This window comes from Rattus rattus, chromosome 6 (assembly GCF_011064425.1).
Source record: "Rattus rattus isolate New Zealand chromosome 6, Rrattus_CSIRO_v1, whole genome shotgun sequence".
Lineage (NCBI taxonomy): Eukaryota > Metazoa > Chordata > Mammalia > Rodentia > Muridae > Rattus > Rattus rattus.
Window position 1 is genome coordinate 134,428,058 of NC_046159.1, and position 21,120 is coordinate 134,449,177.

At 36.9% G+C, this 21,120-nt stretch overlaps 1 protein-coding gene across 1 annotated transcript; it reads left to right on the forward strand.

The window, feature by feature from the left end:
- Window positions 1–11,211: 11,211 nt before the first annotated feature.
- On the forward strand, window positions 11,212–21,114 carry Bet1 (Bet1 golgi vesicular membrane trafficking protein). Its single transcript, XM_032906977.1, has 4 exons — window positions 11,212–11,399; window positions 15,821–15,945; window positions 18,318–18,374; window positions 20,004–21,114. Exons 1-4 carry the CDS (start codon window positions 11,381–11,383, stop codon window positions 20,157–20,159), a joined length of 357 nt encoding a protein of 118 aa, XP_032762868.1. The 5' UTR covers window positions 11,212–11,380; the 3' UTR covers window positions 20,160–21,114.
- Window positions 21,115–21,120: the final 6 nt, after the last annotated feature.

The window sequence follows — 21,120 nt, forward strand, 5'->3', positions numbered from 1 at the left end:
ATTGAAAATCCTGTAGACTCCATTTGTGAAGACCCTGTGGAAGCCAGAATGTGAAACTCCACCTCTACTGCACAGGGTACAAGCTTGGCACAGAGTACCCAAAAGTTGGGTGTGTTTCAAATGAGATCAAAGTCCTTTCTTCTAGAAAAAAAGAAGGTGGTCATCTCATTCCAGTAAAGAAATGTCAATAACACAAAGGGAAAGTGCATGGCCAGACTTAGTGAGGTTAAAATTATACATTTCCCCAGCCTATCCTGTAGAATCTGTTTATTCTTCAGTTATCAAGAGCATTAGGCAAATTCTCCACATTTCATAAATGCATAACAAGCTTTCTCCTATCCACTGTGCTCTCTAAAAGTATCTGCTGGGCTCAGTCACACACCCCTCACATCTATACACACCCCTCACATCTACACACACCCCTCACATCTACACACACATACCTCAGCATTTGTGCCAGTCAATTAGATTGACCAGACATAGATACCTTACTTGTACCTGACCAATCTGACCTTTTCCTCCCAGGGATTAAGACACTATCTAACAAAGATTCTGACATGAATCACATTGGAGGGCTAGAGAGACAGGGATCTGAAGTGTTCATTGGGGGAAGCTATAAGAGTGATGGGAGTGACTTGACGTGGACCTAAAATGTCCAAAAGAAGCTAAAGGATTGGCTGTAGCAGGGCTTCTCAAAGAGTATAGCACTGCTTTGTGCAACTGACTTCCAGAATATTCACTTTAAAATCTATATTTACTTGGCTGGCTCCCTTGTTATATCTATTTATCTACCTATCTTCCTATCTAGACTTACGTATCTATATGTCCTATCTATATATCCATATATATATAATTTATATAATTTACATAATATACATAAGTAAATACATATACATCTAATCTATATATCTACACATCAGCATCTATATATAGATCAATATACCATATATATCTATATATCATCTATATATCTATAGATCAATATACCATATATAGATTTAGATGTAAATGATATAGATACATATGTAGTTATATAGATAGATTATAGACATATAGATATATAGAGTAGATAGATATATGTAAATATGTTTATATCTATTGATAGATATAATCTCTATAATTTAAACATACTGCAGCCAGAAGTAATCTAGCCTTCCCTTTTTACTATATATCATCTCTATCTCTATATATATCTACGTATCTACATATCATTTATATATCTTTACATCAATATTCCAATCTATCTATATCTATACATCTATATATCTATCTAGTCTACATATCTATATGTACATTATCTATATGTCTATCTACATATCTATATTGATATCATCTATACTTATACAATCTACATCTATCTATTTATCATCTGTCTACCCACCTACCTATCATCTATCTGTATCCATTTGACCAACATGTAATCTAGCCTTCCATTTCCTCCCATCTACTGGTTACTGCAAAGTGTAAAAAACAAAAAAATAATTTGCAGAAATATAACATTTTGTCAACAATACTCACCGACTATTGATTTCAATGCTCATTTTAAATCACTATAAAAATAAATCTGTAGATTAGATTATACTCATTTACAGGATTACTCTTGAGTAATTATTGCTGAAACAATGCCAAAGCCCATTAAATTTTGGTAGAATCATAAATTCTTAAAATATGGGTGGGTTGTAATTTCTGAGTTGATGATAGTCTCCAGAAATAGACATCTCAGACCTATGATACTCTCTAAACTTTCCTGTTTCAATGACTTATCAGTGTTCATACAGTACAGGAAAAGTCATGCTCATGGAAGGATATCAAATTGTGGAATTAAATTAATCCACACAATGGCCAAATAAGGCATCTTCCTTATTCTGTATTCTTTAATCTTTCAGCACTAGAAGACAGGGTAAGCTGATATGATGGGGGTTGGTCTGGTGCTACTATGTATCCAAATGCTAAATTCTGTATCCCAAGATCTAGTTGCTCCAAGATGTACAAATTCCCATGTAGATCAGCTTTTGGTGAGCAAACCTTTCTCCCCAATTTAAAACCATTGGCTAAATAAAAATGCCACATTTAAAAATTACCACAAAGCTAAATCAATAAATTATAATCTGAGTCTCATTTATTTGGATGCTAGACAAAGATAGAAATAAGTCTTTTTAATTTACATGGATATGGAAAATTCCACATTTCCAAATATTAGATTAAATGGATTTTCGATATTTATTTTTTCAGTATGGGGAAACTATGATAATTTTGGAATCATTTATCACAATAAGCCCAAGTCTGCATTTACAGCTGGGCCACTATCTCTAAGATGAGTTTACTTAAATCGAGCCCTATTGTTGAAGATGATAAAGTTAAGTAAAATTGACAAGTACCACAAATCTATACACAAATGTTCCATACCATTTATGCCTCTTATACCTTCCTCTTATATTTAAAATAAATTAACAAGGTAGGAGGGTAGATCAATATTAGAGCCTTGTTTATCACATGTGAGGTCATATATTCCATCTGTAAAACTACCGAGCAACACACACACACACACACACACACACACACACACACACACACACACTCCTCTCTTAAAAATATCATGAAATTATAGTCTTCACTCACTTTCTCAGGAGGAATTACTGATCTCCAATTCATGTTCCAGTATGTACTCTTTGTTTTCCTTTATTAAGGTAAATCAGTTCTTCACATCAAGAATTGAGAAAAATCTCTTTAATTAACTTTATTTGATTCATGGCTAATCAGTCTATTATTTCTTCAAATTAAATTATAATTAATATTTCTAAGACATCTGCATGAGAATTTGCATGTCATACAGCCTGGTGTAGTTTATAGAAAGAACACCATAATAGCCATTTGCCCCCATACTGAAGACTTCTTGCCCCAGCTCTTGGGAGTAAGAGGAATACCATCTTTTGTTAAAGGCCTGCTTCCAGTGCCAGAGTCTCCTAACCTAAGGTCGGACTGGTTTTCCTAATTACTCCTCAGTGAGAGTTGCTACATTGCAAAACTTCTCAATGAGTCATTTCCATTTCAGATCTCACTGTGCCCCCACCATGGCTGTTCAATGGCCTAACTTTCCCTCTCTGCTGCCTCTGCTCTTCTCTTATCCACCGTAGGTTAATACAAAGAGCTTCCTGTGTGGTCCTCTACACCCCAGCGATGATGTCCTAAGAGACCTAACAAGGAACATACATAAGCTGAAATACCACTTGGCATCAGTTGTAGAGCATATTGGGAATGTCTTACAAATAAAATAAGACTGATTGCAGTCTGAGTTCACCATATTTTGATTGTCATCTCATAGTGAGTCTGCTCTGCATGCTGTTCATATGCAACATGTCCTCTGTCATTGCTGTGCTATTCCTAAAGAGGGTTTGCATCTGTGTCACTTATTTGCCCATATAATTGTATTGGGTTATGGCAATTGTTGATACACACACACACACACACAAAATTATATTGTATATAAATATACATATAATATATGTAATTATCTTATATATAGTTATATATATTACATACTGACAGAAGAAATTTAATTCTGACTTTCATTTTGGTAAATTGGAGAATAAAATATATACAATATGTGTTTCTTAATGGCTTTTTATGGGGTTAATATTCTAGATGACTAACTGAAAATATTAGTGTACTATCCGCATCACTAAACCCCCTCTGCCTCCATTTACCCACTGGAAAGGTAACCCAGAGTTCTGACATCAGGAGCTGACTTGGAATCCATGAAATTTATGTTAATAATGTCATACATTCTAAATGCACACTCTTATATCATTTCGTTCCCTGAAAATTATGTTTGCAGGAATCTTTTATGCTGCCACAAGTCCTGCAAGTTTTTGCTCTCTAATGCATAGATTTACCAAAATTCTTTTAGCCATTTCCTTTTATCTGCCGAGGAGTTGCTGCATTCTTTGCAAGTAGGAAACTATGACTGCTCTTCCAGTTCGTATGTGTACCTTTCTGTGATGCCTAGGAGACAAAGTGGAGACTCACAGTGAATAGGCATATCCTCGTTGGAATTTAGTAGATGACATTGTTGAACATACATCCTAGAGGGTTCTGTCGATCAGCACCTCAGCAGCCATATTTGAACATCCCAGTCCTTCCACATCTCTATCAACATTCACTGTTTTATATGCATGTGTATATTACAGACATTCTTTCCTATTGTAATGTCACTTGCATTTCCTGTGTCTGGTGAGGCTAACAACATATCAGACATTTAGATATTCTCTTTTCTGAGGAAACTTTCCCATATTTCTTTTGTTTGTTTTGTTTGACCATGCATTGATTTGCCTGTCTTTGGCTTGTCCGCTTACAGGTTTTTAATATGATTTTCACAGAACCCTGTGTCTGATACATATATTACAAAGACATCTACCTAGCAGCTTTTTATCTCTTTCTGGTGAAATCATCATTATAAAAATATCTTGCAGAGAGATTGCACACAATCTTGCAGATTATAAATGTTGCTGGACATCACAAAGTTAACGATACGTCCTGGGGTCACTTATGCTATTGTGTACTCAGCCTGTTGTTTAACCTGATTTTAAGAGAACGATATAGGAAATCTTACTTGGTTTGCACTTCCCGTGTAATCAGCATTTACAACGTAAACTGATGCAGAACTGTCATCATAAGGCATGTGCTCTTCTGTGCCCCTTAGCCAGATGGGACTGCATATGTGTTCGTATGTGTTATGTTAATAACTGCTGGAAACAGAACCTAAGTTGCTTTTTAAAGTGAATATGCAGCACAAATGCTGGAAGCAGCATCTGGATCTTGCTTGATAGTGTTTCTTTGTTACCTGGGTCAGGTGGGATCAGCAGGAGTCAATGACTCAATTCCTTGTAAAACTCAGTTAAGGATTTCTGTGACGTACCCCTCCTTCCTTCCTTACATGGTGCTTTCTGACTCTTCAGTAAAAGAGTGTAAAGATTTTTGTTAGAGGAATACAGACAGAGCCAGGGGCTGACAGATTCACAGGACAGCATGTAGGCCAGCACAGACTAAACTCAGACAATAGACAGACAGAAACGGTTGGAGATGCAGAAAGAGAGAATTAGAGAGTTCAAATCCAATTACACTTCTGGTTAAATCACACTAAGGGGAAGTGCTTTATACTTTCTTTTCCTCAACAAAACACCAACCTACTTTGGTGACTCTGAATCTACTGTTATCACATTCAAACTGAAACACTTTTAATCATGTTTAATTTATAGGAGTTATTTTAACATGGTAAAACTTATTAAACTTCCTTTTGTGGTTAACCGTTGTTGCAGTTTAAGAAATTGTTTCTAACACAAAGATAACAACCTTTCCCTCTCTTTTTTGTGCCTTTCAAGTTATATTCCATCTTCAAATATTTTTTGTCTAAGAAAAAGTTACGAGTCCTTATATTTGAACATCAATTGACCTGATGACATCAGGGTTCTCAAATGCGTCATCGCTACTTCTAGTCCACTGTCCAAAGCTAAGGGAGATAGGATGGTAATTAGGACAAGGGGATGAGGACCCATTTAGAAGTAGTTCTTTAAGGGTGAGATTCAAATCTCTGTTGTCAGGATACCAGCAGTCCAGTTCAGTAGTGTCAGGATACCAAACAAGAATCAGCAGTGGTGGCACAATCCTGCAGAAATAGCCAGGCCTCTGCTGAATAGGCATAAGTCAGCAGGAACAACCAGAACCAGCAGGACATAGGGAGAAGTTCTCCTCCTGTAAGGGGAGGTTCTGATAATAAGGTCTAGTTCCCCAACTGGTTCTTGACTTGTCAATAAAAAGGCCTTTCAGGTGCCAAGGGGAAAAGGGGATACAGGGAAGGAGAGAAGGAGGTTTTTTTTTTTTTTTCTGCCATGCTTTGGAGGAAGGGGAGGGCAGGAATCATATAAAGCCTAGGGAAGCGTTAGGGCCTACAGACTCCACTACGGACCAGTGACCAAGGAGGTGGCAGAGAGACAGGAATAATATATGGATGCATTTCCAAGCAGGGGATATTTGCGCCCAACAATTGTGCTAGCAGGCAAGTTCAGGTAACAAAGCTGTCTGTGTGGCTTTTTTTATCCATAGAGTCAAAAGGAAGCTGGGTTAGGACTGGTTGCAACCGATTCCGGAGCTAAGCCAGGTGGGACAAAAGCCAGAAAGGGTCAGAGCGAGGGGTGAGGTCCTGGACAAAAGTGAATTTAAAACTATACGCAACGGTTCTCTGTCATGCCTCTCTCCACAAAGTGAAGATCAGTGAAGACACTAGACCAAAGGATCATTGCAAGGGTAGCTGTACGAGTGCCCCATTACTGTCCATTGAGTCCTGTTTATACTCTTCTCCAAACATCACCTGTCCTCTCGTGGGCCTTGCCTCAGAAAACAACACGAGTCTGCATCACGTGACACGATCAGAAGCTTCCACTTGATGACTTCAGTAGGAATCTGTTTCATGAAAATGTTGCTGCTGGGTTGGGGATTTAGCTCAGCGGTAGAGCGCTTGCCTAGGAAGCGCAAGGCCCTGGGTTCGGTCCCCAGCTCCGAAAAAAAGAACCAAAAAAAAAAAAAAAAAAAGAAAATGTTGCTGAAGTCACATTTAAAAGGGTTTTAAAGGAATATCAGATGATCATTTTGGAATGTGGATGCCAACTATTGATGACTCTTGGAACAGCTATTAAATAAATGTAATATTATTGACAATTCCAAAGCAACTAAAGCCAAGAATGAAGTGAGTTGAATATTGATACACAGGACATAGACTGTGTGATTGGCACGGTAATAAACTTGGGGCTTTGGGTTCTAATTACAGAATACTTGTCTTCCATACATTAAGACAAACTGAGATGACATCACTTGGGTACATAGGTGACACAGCCATGCACTATTCTAGAAACTAGGAGTTAAGAGATCCTATTTTGTGTAAAACTTTCCAGTTTACAGATATCCACTACACAAAAACTAGCAGCAGGGAATGGGGAAGAGAAAGATAGCACAGGATAGGGGTTGGGGGAGAGGATCGAATCTGAAATGAGCATATATATTTTGTTGACACTATTCCCTCAAGTCCACATTTACATATCAGTTTTATAAATTAATAATAGTAGGCATACTTCAACAACCTCTGAAGAACCATTTTGAACATTTCTCTTTATCTTTTAAGTATAGATAAATCTGCACCATTGGCTAAAAAGCCACAAGGTATGCTGATAATATTACTTGTGTGTCACTGTGCTGTATACATGGGTAGAAAAAGAACCAAGCTGTATGCTTTAAGTTTCCTTTGGCATTTTGAATCTATCAGTATGATCGTTTAACAGATTTCTTTAACAGCAAATGCTATTAAAATGACTATGAACGTGAGCAAATGAGTAGTGGGAAACATGGCCCTCTAAAGCAAATGCCATGAAAATAAAATCTACCTCTATTAATCTCAAATGATGTTTAGAAATGTCAACAAATTTTAAATTTTAAAATTAAAATGTTAAGGTGTCAGAGAGGCCATTTTGAAATCTAGCCTCACTATGTGGCTCTACTGGATAGCTGGCATAGAAGGAATCATTTCGGAACCACAACCAGGACTTAGTAATGGGCCTGAAGCAATGGAAAAGAGAAACATCTTGGTTTAGTGTTATCCTAGCAACAGTGTTGTATATAGCAGCAGTGTTATCCTCCAACATCCCAATCCATCCCTTGGGTCTGCTAAGGTCATGCCTATCTTGAAGACTATGTTTTACTACCTGGATTGATTAAATCACAAGAATTTCATTCATATATGTATCCTTACCTATAGAAGCCACTTATTCTATTTACAAACCAGCTTGGTTGGTGGTTTGTGAAGAGTGTGCCTCATATAATTCTGTCTTTTCTTTCCTTTCCTTTGGGATATCATATCTATGAACTGACAACTACTTTCTCCCCTCTCAATGTCACTGCTTTTTAAAATTACACACACACACACACACACACACACACACACACACACATTTCCTTCTATATATTCCTTTTCTTCTACCAATTATGACCTTGGACAATAATTTTTTTTTCCTAAGACAAGTGTAAGTTCATGGGTATGCACCCAAGGTAGCTAACCTGTGCTCTTACTCAAGCCACCACACTTGTTTGGTGTGCCTCACTCAGTCATTGTTCTGAAATTCTTAATGATTTTGCCTTTGACCTTGTATTATGCAACTGAAGTCTAATGGGATAATAGAACATGTTCATGTGCAGAGCCTATATTTGTAATAAGTGTTTTCATTGTTCTTCATTAATGTGCTCTGAATTCCAGGAGCCCTCTGATTTGTCAAAAGTTTGGGAAAAGACAAAAAGAAACAAGATAAATATGATTAGTTTGTGCTCCAGTCGGGACACGCGTAGTCCCCATAGTCACATGTTCTACCTGAATCAGAACTTGTGATGAGAGAAGTAAATTACCAAGGTTCTCTGTTACATTCTCCTTACTCCTCTCACATTCTGTGTTAGTTGAATTGAAACTGATTACATAGCAATATAAACAAAGACTGTGGAACTCAGGTTCCCTTTTCCTTTCAGCCACCAAACCACAGGAAGCTGAAGGCAGGGCATTAGTAGATTATGTGTCTATTACGATGTAGTGTGGGTAGTGAGATGGTTCAGCAGCTAAGTGTACTCGCAGCAAATGACCTCAGTTGATCTCCTCAGGACCCACATCTTAGAAGAAAAGCACCAACTCCCAAAAGTTGTCCTTTGACATCCATACACAGGTAATCACAACCACCCCCCACACCAAATGCAATTAAATTTGAAGTGTTATATGTTCATTTGATGAATAGATCCTAGTGTTCTGACAGGAATAGAATATGTACTCACCTGAGAGCCATAAAGCACAAGATTTAGTGATTTCACATATTCAATTTTTTCTTTGTATTTGAAATTGCCATTGAATAATATAAAGATTACATGTATGCTAATAACTAGACTTTCCTCATTAGAAGTATAAATAGCAATTTAAATAGCATGATGTTGAGGTATCTTGGAAAGAAGAAAAATGTTAAACTTTAGTAGTTTTAATCACAAACATTATTTTAAATTAGAGGGACTGCATTTTTAACTGCATTTTCTATAAGGAAAACAAACTGTTTCAACTGTCTCATGTTATATAGATTTTCATTGTCTAGGATGGCTTTGTGTTTTCTGCGCTGGATTTGAAACTTAAACATAGTTCATTGCCATGAAATCTGTTTAGTGTCCAAATAAAGAACTTACAAACTATATTTTGTCCCATACTCTCTTGGTAAATCAAAAACTATTTGATTTTAGTCTATATTTTTATGTTCAGATGTAATGCTTGAGGTATTGAATTTGCTACTTGCATGGAAAAATTTAATGTTTATTTAACAAGTTTTAAGAGCTTTGTATTTTATCGATCCCTTGGTTTGGATGTGGGACCGAGATAGGAAAAGACATTGTAGTGGACAAAAGTCAACCAAATAGAAGAAACACAAAATTCTATTTTAGTCAAAAAATTGGGGGATTTTTCTGTCCATGTTCTTGGTTTTGTAAGTATCACCAGAACATTTAATTTTATCTTGTCATCTTTAGTTAACAATCTCCCAATGACAGCCATGAATTACATGTTTTCTGCATGATTATCTCTGAGAATAGAGACGAAATTACTGATGCAATTCATCTCCAAGTCAATAAAGCAAACTAGAGATTTTTAACTTAGAATTTTAAAAGTACAAAAAAAGGAAAAATAATTCCACTCTCTGCCAACTGTGATCAGGATCAGTAATTATTTTTCTGTAAATTAAATCTACTTTGTGCCTCATTTTTTGAATATCAAGAGTTTGGTATGGCGAGAAGGACAGTCACAGAAAAAGGAAGTCTATCATTTCTCTCATTGAATTATATCTCCCCCTGACCCATCATCATTTAATTGCATTGCTTTTGGAAAATGGTGGCTTACTTTATCTTTATGAAAACTCTTTTAATGCTATTAAAGTTTATTTTCCCAGTTAATATATCACATTGAAAATCATTTCAAGTGTATTTTACAGACACAGTCTTAAAGCAGAGACTTAAGCTGTAGTTATAGTCAATGTTTAAGTTGGGAATTGACTTATATGGTCAGTGTTTATAATGTATACTTTATAATAATAGTAGTATAGTAGTTTCAGAAAGCTCTATTATAAATACCACATCACTGTCATACAGTAGCAACACAACTATATTAACATGGGCAGTAAATAACTATTGGCTTCAAAAAACATTATTTTTGTGTAACCTTGTAATGATCCTTTGATATTAACCACTATACTTCCATGCATCCTAACAAACTTTTAAGCCCATAATTGGACCCCAAGCTCCACTGAAACAAGTATTAGGTATTTGTGTGTATTTGGGGTTTTTTCTGCCCATGTTCTTGGTTTTGTAAGTATCACTAGAACACTTAATTTTATCTACCCACTTCTCTTTGTCTGTCTTTCTCTCTCCTGGCAGGATGAAGTCTGAAGGCCTGGGTAAGAAAGAGCTGAGGTTCGAAGTTTGGGGACCCTAGGACCTGCTGAGCCAGTAGTAGGGGCGTGGGAGGAAAACTACTGGCCTTCTGTCAATGACTTTGGGGTTTGAAATACGCAAGTTATTTGCGTTATTTAAAAGGTCCCTAAGTAGGAGGGAGTGTTTAAAAGCTAAACATCACGGTTCTCTCCAGACATAGAGCAAATGCATTAAACGAGGAATGAGGAATGAGAGACTCTCCACTTCCCTACAAGATGTTCTACTGGGAAGATACAGATTTTTTTTCCCTTTCTATTCCACTGGGCAGGATCAGGAAGGAAGAGGATTGATCTTCCTTTAATGCTAAGAGGATCAGACAGTATAGATGAGACTCTCGAACCAAGTTTGCACTGACTTACTCTCCTCGGACTTTGGGAGTGCAAGGGAAAATCAAGAAAGATGAGTTACCATCATCCAGGCCAGGGAGGAATAACTCTCCCCGGCTAAAGTTGGCACTAACATCATAAAGTCCCTTACTGACAGCTCTGGAAGAGGTAAAGACCCAGACTCACAGGACTAGAGCCACAGCAGCAGCCTCTGCCCTTCCGGAAGCCCCGCCCGCTTCAGACTTGGTTCCTACCACGCCCCTCTTACTATGTGCCCCAGAAGCCCGAAGACTACATTTCCCAGAATGCAACTAAAATCTCATTGCAGGGCGCCTATATGTGTCCGGGTGACGACATAAACCGGCGCGGTGTTTAGACTTTACTGATGTCGTGGCGCTCTGAGGCAAAAAGTTGTTTCTCTGAGGAGCCTTAGGACTGAAGCCGAGGTTGGGTGACCCTGGCCCTTTCCTACCCACTCTTCCTTGCCCTCCTTTCCCTCTCGTGGCAGGATGAGGCGTGCAGGCCTGGGTAAGAACAGTGCTGAAGTTCGAAGTTTGGGGACCCGAGGACCTGCTGAGCCGGGAGTAGGGGCGTGGGAGGAAAACTACCGGCCTTCTGTCAATGACTTTGGGGTTCCAAAGCGAGTTGTTGGGTTCTTTGGAGAAGGTTCACATCATTTGTCCCAGTTACGAGCGGTTTCCTTAAGTTGAATTTAGACAAAAGTTTAAACCTACATGATAGGTTGCACAGTGGTGAGTTGGTTAATAGTCTTAAGTTTTTCTTTCTCTATGTGCTAGTTTTTGGGAGTAGTCCTATTTCCCAAGCCTCGCCGTTTCCTTTGCTTTACTCATTCTGGATCTTACTACTACTACTACTACTACTACTACTACTACTACTACTACTACTACTACTACTACTACTACTACTACTACTACCACCTCCTCCTCCTCCTCCTCTTCCTCCTCCTCCTCTTCCTCCTCCTCCTCCTCCTCCTCCTCCTCCCTCCTCCTCCTCCTCCTCCTCCTCCTCCTCCTCCTCCTCCTCCTCCTCCTCCTCCTCCTCATTTTTAAATAAGTGACATTTGGGGAGTGGGTATTAAGCTTTAAGTACAGCAATAACGATGTGTTAGTATGATAACAGTGAGTTACATAGGTTATGTGTCATTGCTAGAGTGCCTGTTGTGAAAGGTCTGGCGATTTACTTGGAACGTTTCTGAGCTAGACCTTGCCCTACTGCTAAGGCAATAGAAGATAGTTTTGATGACTTAACACTTGTTTTTGCCTTTATGGATCAGGGAAAGGAATAACCTAGTAATTACAGAAAGTAATTAGATTACTGTTTTCTGGTTCTGAAGTTCTTTCTCAATAATGTTTTAAAGAAGAAAGGGCAGAATACTTGAAAAAGGTGTATGAAATATTAAAAAGGATGTTGCCATTCTGTCATAAATTGGAATAATTAAAACAGTTTTAAAAAGTGTAATGTGTTTAAAGCCAGTAAATGGACACACACTTGAAATTAGGTAAGAAAAATAAATAAAGCCTCTTTTTCAACTCACAATTCACAACTTGTTAGGATTTTTAATTTTATAAGAAGGTATACAATATTCATGACAGTGTGGAGACATAGTAGTATTTTTAGTAAGGTTGGTTGTAGGAATAGAATGAACCACTGGAAAATAAGGGCAATGAAAGGTGTCAATAATATAGATATACAAGTTGCATGTGAAGGAATTTGTAAATTTAGCTGCACTCTTTGAAAGAAAGTAGTTCATCTCAACCTAACAAACTACTTTCAAACAAGATTAGTCACCTGTGCCTAAATTTTTCCATCACTGACATTAGACATTTATTGTGATACACCATGTGCTTCCCAAAGCTTCCAGTGTTACCAAGGGGAAGAAGACAAATTGCTTCTGAAGCAGATGACAAAATTATGATCCAAGGTGGTAACTTTTCATTCCAGTACAAGTTAAGTTCAACAGATAGTGAATGCAGTAGCAATTTCATTATAAATGGCTCACTGTGTACCTCCTGAAGCCAGGGGAACTTGAAGGATGCCGGTGACAGTGACGGTTGGGAGAAGTAAGTCCCAGGTGGGATGATTCCGAGTAGCCGTGAATGATGTGTCCAGGAGATTGTAGTGAAGTCACCCTGAGTGAAGCTAGGACCCGGAGGCATTCCAGAGGTATTCAAGGAGTTTACATTTCGTCAGGCCAGTGACCTATTGGAATTTTGTTTGTGCATACTGTTTTTAATACATGCAGGTCACGGACTCGACAGTAGGTTTCTACCTCTGACTGAATGTGAGAATTACTCAGAAAGATGTTAAATTAGTTTTTCAATTAAATTAGAATCATCAGGCTCGAAATGCAGTGAGAAGAGGGGTAATTATTTGGTTAAGTATGTATCATTTAAATTGGTGTTAAATTATGAAGATTTTTAAAACTACCATTGTGTGTTGACCTGAATTTGAAATTTGAAAGAATGGTGAGTCTGATAGGCATTCACATGTAAAACCTGCCACATTACACATGAGCTGTTAAATGAATCGACCTGATTATTGATAGAACCTGCTTCAAGGAAGTAGCACTTTTCAGAAATTACGTCAGCTGACGATGACCTTCAAGACTTGCCTTTCAACAGTTCTTTATAGTAGTAATTAATTCTCACTGAAAACTCAGGTCTCATTCATACTCAGGAATGGTAACTGTAGTATTTTATTTTAGCTTAGTTCGTTTCATTTTTCTGTTTGTGGGTAGAAGATGGTGCGAAGAAAGATCAAATTTGCAACTGCATTAAAAATTTCTGGATCAAAATTTAGTCACAGGGTTGGGGATTTAGCTCAGTGGTAGAGCGCTTGCCTGGTCCCCAGCTCCGGAAAAAAAAGAAAATTAAAAAAAAATTTAGTCACTTTAATTAAAATGATTTAATCTATGGACCTAATGAGATAATCTGTTAAAGAACGAAGTGGAAGAACTCTGAAATTAAATTTAAGATAGGCCAGAGAGTCAAAACAAAAGTAATAAAACAAAATAGCCATTAATTTTGCATAAATTCATTGATGAAATTGTCCAGTGATTAACTTCATCCAGAATTACTTACTGGACAATATATCATACCTGGATCCTTAGTCACATAAAACAAGTTAAAGATCTTAGATCTTGTTAGAGTTTACACAGAATATTTTAAGTGTTGATTTTAGTTGGTGAGTGGGGAAAAATGATTATGCCCAGTCCGCCAGCTTTTAATCTGTTTGAAAATGTGTGGAGAAATTCAGGGAAAGCATGCCAGCCAGTATGTGTACAACAGTCCCCTCTGTTTGAAATCTTTAACATTTTGTTGTGGCTTTTGTACAGGGAGAAATATAGGCATCTGACACATAGAGAGTGCTCATTATATGCAAGAGCATAGAGAAGCATGAGACAAAGTTGCTTAACAGCAAAGGAAAATTGTCCTTCTTAGTTCATTTATAAGTATTTACATAAGTACTGTTGTGTGTGGGGGGGGTGTGCCTGTGTGTTTATGGCGATCTAGAATATCAATGAATAAATCTAGTTAATGCTCTTACAGTTCAATGTAGAGGTCAGTGTTGATGTTATATAGTCAGAGCTCTAAGGATTCAAGAGTTTCGCTACTTCAATAAAATTGAATTGTGCTGTGCTTTGAAAGAGATTCTTATTTATGCGCACATAACTAACTGTCCTTCAGCTACTAGATTATTGCTACCTACTCTGTCCACTGTTACTATGATTGTTCTTAGTATCAGTGCTACTGCATTTGCTGTTTGAGCCCATGCTCACCTATAGCTTTAAGGGTATCTCTTTCTTCTGGCTTCCGATGTCATTAAAGAATATGCTTCCAACCATGGACAATCTAGTCCCTTCAATACATACTACACTCTTCGTTCTTCTGCAGTCCCAATATTGATTAAACCTTCCAGTTTTAGAGCCATCCAACCATCCAACAGTGTGGCTTCTCAATGGCTGACGGAGACCAAGGAGCCGTTCTGTTGAGAGTCTCATATCTAGGAGGACAGAAGCTAATTCAGTATACTTCAATGGCCATGTTTATTCTCCAAGTGATACTGAATGATTTGGGTCACAGTTCTTTCATGGTATCTCTTCATTGTTTATTCTAAAGGATCATTCTTCTTTACTAGGTAGCCTGCTTTCTTCCTTTACAGAGAAAATGGTAGCATCAGTTTATTAAGACTTGGTGAGGTGCCCTCAGTCCAAAACATTTCTGTATGGATTTGTTGCCTAATGTATACTGTGTCCGTTGTTTCCCAGTGATTGCCAAGTACTATAGTAGACAGTAATCGACTCTTCCGGCTTCCACATCATCTCGAAAATAGATACACATATGGTAGCTTCTCAAATACTGGTTGGAAGATGAGTGAACTTCTTGAGACTCAGCTAATGGCCTCTACAAGCCATTGTGTCTCTTCCTCAGGCTTTCACCTATGGCCCTCTCTTCACTTTGTTCTTTGGTTTACACCCTTTGCGTATTATAGGTAAAAGGTGCTAGGAAAAGTCTACCATCTTTCTGCCATGAGAACCCTCCCTCCACATTATCTTTTACCCTTTTTTCTTATAACCAAGTTTCTCTGATGGGTAGATGGTGCTATGTTTATGTCCTTTATTAAAACATTTCTAGTGTGCAACAGATGTCTTCCAAATATCCTTGTATATCTGTGCTGTTTTAGTATTTTTTTAAGTAATCAATACATGGTCAATAAATATGTATTGAAGAAAATGCATATTCAACTTAAAAGAGGATGTGAAAAGAATTGTTGTAATATCTGGTTCTGAGTTTTAATAGTTGGTTTGCAGTGTGCTATAATAGTCTGCAATGCTGTCCGGGTGTCTTTTTCAGCATTTTTTTAACTACTAAGGTTTGAAAAGTAGCTTCTGTTTTTGCAGTCCTACATTGTGCCTCTGAACCTTGTAGGTGATGGAGCACCTCCTGGCGGCTATGGGAACTATGGCTATGCCAATAGTGGATATAATGCTTGTGAAGAAGAGAATGACAGACTCACTGAAAGTCTCAGAAGCAAAGTAACAGCTATAAAATCTGTAAGTACAGAAGTGCTATTTTAACTCCTAGTTTTGAACTTATTGTCATCACAGGAAGGGATTCATTTCAAAATGGTACACTGAGCTCAAAGTGCACCAAAAGTTCAGACCATTCATTGAATAAGTTAGAAGATGTGGCAAGTTAAAAGATGTGGTACTTTTGCTTAATTTTGTTCCTCAAACCATACCTAGCAAGATCTAAATCATTATATTTATATTATAATAAATCCATTATATTCCAACAGTTCCAGGCATACTTTCTGTATAATTTTAGGTTATAGACAATTCTAACTTGTTCTTTTCCCTCATTTGTTACTGTAATAAAGAAAAATATTTAACCAGTCTAGACTTATAATCAAAGAAATGTCATATTTTGATTGGGAAATATTAAATGCATATGTGTGTATTTGACTTGGTCCTGTGGTACTAGTAAGTTGTGAAATGTAAGGAATATACAAGTAAATATATAAAAGAGAAAATAAAATGTGCTAGAATAAGAAAACCAGAGAATGTTAACAAGGAGGTTGAATATTGTAAGGAAGGGAAGAAGAAAATGTCACTGTTAGAAGGACAAGAAATTTTAAATTTATTTTCCAATAATTTCACTTGTCAGAGCATTGGGGGATCCAGTGAAATAGCCCTTCCAGCTTGTCTGCTAGTGGCTTAAAATATAAAACTGACGTCTTTCTCACTTCCATCTTTGAGCCTCATTTGAATCTTGGCCCCTCCCATGCTTCCCTAACATGGCCCTGACATTTATGTTTAGACCCATGGGAGAACTCCTGGACCTGTCTCAGCTCTTGCTGATCTTCGTAATGTTGTCATGGCTATTGGTAGAATTTGGTTAAAGTGCCTCCTGTTCTCTCAGAAGTCTTTGGATCCTCCTATTATAAAACTCTGTAGACTGATTGTTCTCTATGTTCTTCAGAGAATGGCCCGCCCGTCAGAGCTTCTTCCCAGCTTCTCTTGGATTTACAGGGAGACAAATGAGAAGTCTCCTTTGTACTCTGCATACCGCTGTGCCCTTTTCCATGTTTGTAAAGGCTCAAACTGCCTTTGGTATTGTCATCATCTTCCTTCCTTCAGGAAGATTGCCAGTGCTGTATCTGCCCCTCTCCATGCTTTATCTTAGTACTACACCCGGTATTAACTCTTCTCTATAAAACAAAGATCATTTGTGAATTCAGTGTAGTTCCTTCTCAGCAGTACTGAGGAAACTTCTGTTAAAGGAATTATACAAATGATTTTAAAAGTATGTGTCATTGATTTCCATGGCAATGAACATACTACACACTTGTTAAGCATTCAGTAGAAGCCACATTGTCACATGTAATTGGTATTTAATATCAGTCTTTGGAAGGTTGTATTCAGGTTGTACTCAAAATCGTGTTTTGATATATGGTATTATTTTCAAAGTCATTTTAATTAAGATGATTTAATCTGTGGACCTAATGAGGTAATCTGTTAAAAAATTGTTACACATTGGGAAGGACATAGAATTGAATGTCTTAAACTACAAACAAGCAAGCAAATCCCTCTGTGGTTGATGAGTGTGATTCTTTGTTAGAGGAAAGTGGTGATGTTCTGGGGATTTCTGTCCTCGGCATGAGCAAGTTGGGTAGGTTGGGGTGCCTGCTGTATCATCTGAGTGATTGATGAATGTGAAGGAAAACCTCATAGCTGATCTCCATAATATTAGTATAACTTCATAAAGATATTATGTATGCTTTTCACACACATTAAATTTAGAAGGACCTTTATAGTTACTCACAAAGGGTTTCAGCAATTGTATTTAGTCGTGTGCATTAGAAGGGAAACCTTGGTCACTTTGTTATGTAAGTTATAAAGTATAATTTTGCATAGCAGCAGTAAATAATTATACTATTGTTTGACATACTCAGATTCTTTCTATATAATATTAGGCTATACACAATACTAACTTTTAAGAGATTTGCAATTTATTATGTTAAATTAAAAGTTTAACATAATAAATCTAGACTGAAATTCAAATAAATGCCTTATTTTTAGGGGACTATTAAATGTGTATATCTGCATTTGAACTGGTCATGTGAGTACTTGTATTTGCTAAAATATAAGAAAGGAATCTATAGATAAATATTTTATATAATCATAAGTAAATAAATACACACACTACACACACAGAATAAATTATGCTGCAATAAGAGAGACAGGGAAAGAATGTTAACCCAGGGGTCAATAATATTCAGAAGACAAGAGAAAAATGTTCATTGTTAGAAGGTGGGAAATTTTCCAATAATTTCACTGGACCCAGTATCAGGAGAGAGTGTTACTTCAGAATATAGCTTCATGAGAAATTATAAGCAGTAATGCATATGCTTTCTTCCTCACAGCTTTCCATTGAGATAGGCCATGAAGTTAAAAATCAAAATAAACTATTAGCTGAAATGGTAAGTCATTAAAATTTTTAACTAAGAAATTTTCCCTGATGTTTTCAAAATTGTTCACCAGGGATAATGGATTTCCTTTTTAAAAACATTCTTGTTAACAACTCTATAGGGTCTATTTACATACTGTAACAATAGTTTATTGCATTTTCCAGCATTTCCTACAATGTATTTTGAGTCTACTCAGCTCCTGGCTGCTTCTCCCCAGCCCCCTCACTCCTTATCTTCGTCCTGTTTAGAGTCAGACCCAGACATTACACATCCTGATGGATTCTGCTCCATTTTAATCTAACGAGTTTACAATTTCTATCAGATGTACTTTTTCATTGTTCTTGTCTAAGATATAAATAAAAAGTGAAGATTGAAGCCAGTGCATTTTATTTAACTCTGGGTTTAAAGCACTGTTAAAGTCTGAAGGCTAATGGATATTTTGAGTGTTCTTAGAAATCTTAATGGGTAGACCACTAGTAATTTATTAACCAAGCAATCAAAAAGCACTTTATATCCAACCAACTAAATGCTTTTCACTTAACAAACCCTTACTTCAGCTTTATTTCCTAAGGATTACTACTGAGCAAATCCCTTGAACAATCTACTGAACAAATTTGAGTAGCCGGGGTCCCTTTATTTCTAGGCTAAAACAAGCTCAAGAGCATGCGCTTTTTACTCTCAGCGCGGGCTTCCGTCATTAATGCTGACTTTGGATACCCAGCTTCTCTAGACCTTCCTTTGTTTCTTCACATGCATTCAGAAATGACTGAAAGCAAGTAAGACACTGAAAGCAGTGTTCTTTGAAAAATGGATATTCCTGTTCCTTTCTTCAAATAAGCTCATTCAGAATCTCATGGAGAGGAGCACAGACACCATATATACTTTGTGAGAAAGCATCCAAGTGGTTCTGATACAGTGACTCCTGTGACAAAGCAAAGATTTCAAGTGCATGAATGTGTGGAGACTAAGCTATGCAAAGCCCCATTGTGTTGGTTGCTTTCTCATCTCAGGATATTGAAATTTTAATGCAAGTGCATTATTTCTAATCTGTGCTTAGTCTACTCATCTTAAAGGCTTTCCTGACCCTGCTTTAATTTGGCATTTTCATATCTGTGTTTAAATCCTGTCTACTTGTTGCTTCATCAACATTATATTCTCTTAACACTAGGAAATTTTACCAGTTTTCAAACTTATGTGTCTAAACAAAGACACTACCATCTTCTGTGCTAACTGTATTAAATTTTATATGAGTTCTAGTATGTAAATGCTCACACATTTGACCTGGGAAAAATGGTGTCTTAACAGAAAGTGGACAAAACCTTGCTTAATAGCACACAAATTATTCACCTTCATTGTTAATGGCTTTTCATCCATATGACTGCACTTAGAAAAAACTAAATCATTTATGCTTTTTAACTATGCTTAACTGAGAGAAATGCTTATTGGGTAATGAAAGAGCTGCTGAGAGGACTGCTTTATTCTCCATGGAGCAGTCAGGCTTATTTCCAAGCTAATAAATACTTGAACTGATTAAATGTACAAGTTATCTTTAAAAATATGTACTAGTAACAATATGTAAACTGTTTGAATGTGCATGTTTAGAGTCTTAGAATTTATTCCATTTTCCTTATTTTCTCATAGGATTCACAATTTGATTCTACAACTGGATTTCTAGGTAAAACCATGGGAAGACTGAAGATTTTGTCCAGAGGGAGCCAAACGAAATTGCTATGCTATATGATGCTGTTTTCATTGTTTGTCTTTTTTGTCATTTATTGGATTATTAAACTGAGGTGATGCAAGTTAGTTTGGGCTTTGAATTTATTGCAGTTAATGTCTTGGGGAACCACTTTGATAACCAGCATCTCAACATTCCTAATGGTCTTCTCCATTGAAGATTAGTGGAGTTTTCCTCTTTCAGAAATCATACTATACCATGTAATGTTTTGAATACTGCGCCTTACTGACTCATTATGACTCCTATTTTAAGGGGTATTTAATTTTCTTGAAGTCAGTGTGGCTGTACCTATGTTGTTCCAGTGTTTTCCAGTCAGAGTAAATATGACTACCATACCCTGCTGTTACATAAATGTAACTTTTTAAAGCAAGTGGGAGAGCAGAAGAATGCCAGAGAACTTGGAATCAGCCTTTGAGGAGTGTTGCATGCCGGTAGAAAGCTCGCTTCTGTTTGTTTGATGTCATCTTGTAATGAATGGCTCCTTTGCTTAGTACCATGTAGGACTGTTTCTTTCCTCCTACAGTTTTCTTAAGTTAATCACATAGATTCTTTGTACTAGGACTTCCTTGAGTAAAGCTATTGACATATTTCTGCTGGAGCCTAATACACATGTCTGTTAACATAGGCATTGTTTTATATTAATGATAAATTCTACTGGCTTGCTTTATGATAGTTTCTGATTTCTAGCTGCTTATGTGGACCATTTGATTATTATTTGTGTCAGAATAATGTGACATTTATGATTGCTAAGCTCTGAGCAGAAAAGGAGTGCCCAAGAAAATTAATTGCCTTTGTTTTACTGTATGCTCAAATAAGTATTGAGAATATTCAGGCTTTGAACTCAGAGTTCATAGGATTGTTATTTAGCTCCATTTTATTTACTTAGAGAAATCAAAACACAAGGTGGTTTTAAGTAAAACAAAAAATACTAAAATATTGTAAAACATTCTGTGTTGCTCTTACTTTAGAAATTTGCCTATTTCTTGGTTCAAAAATAAACTTTACTAAAATATGTTTATG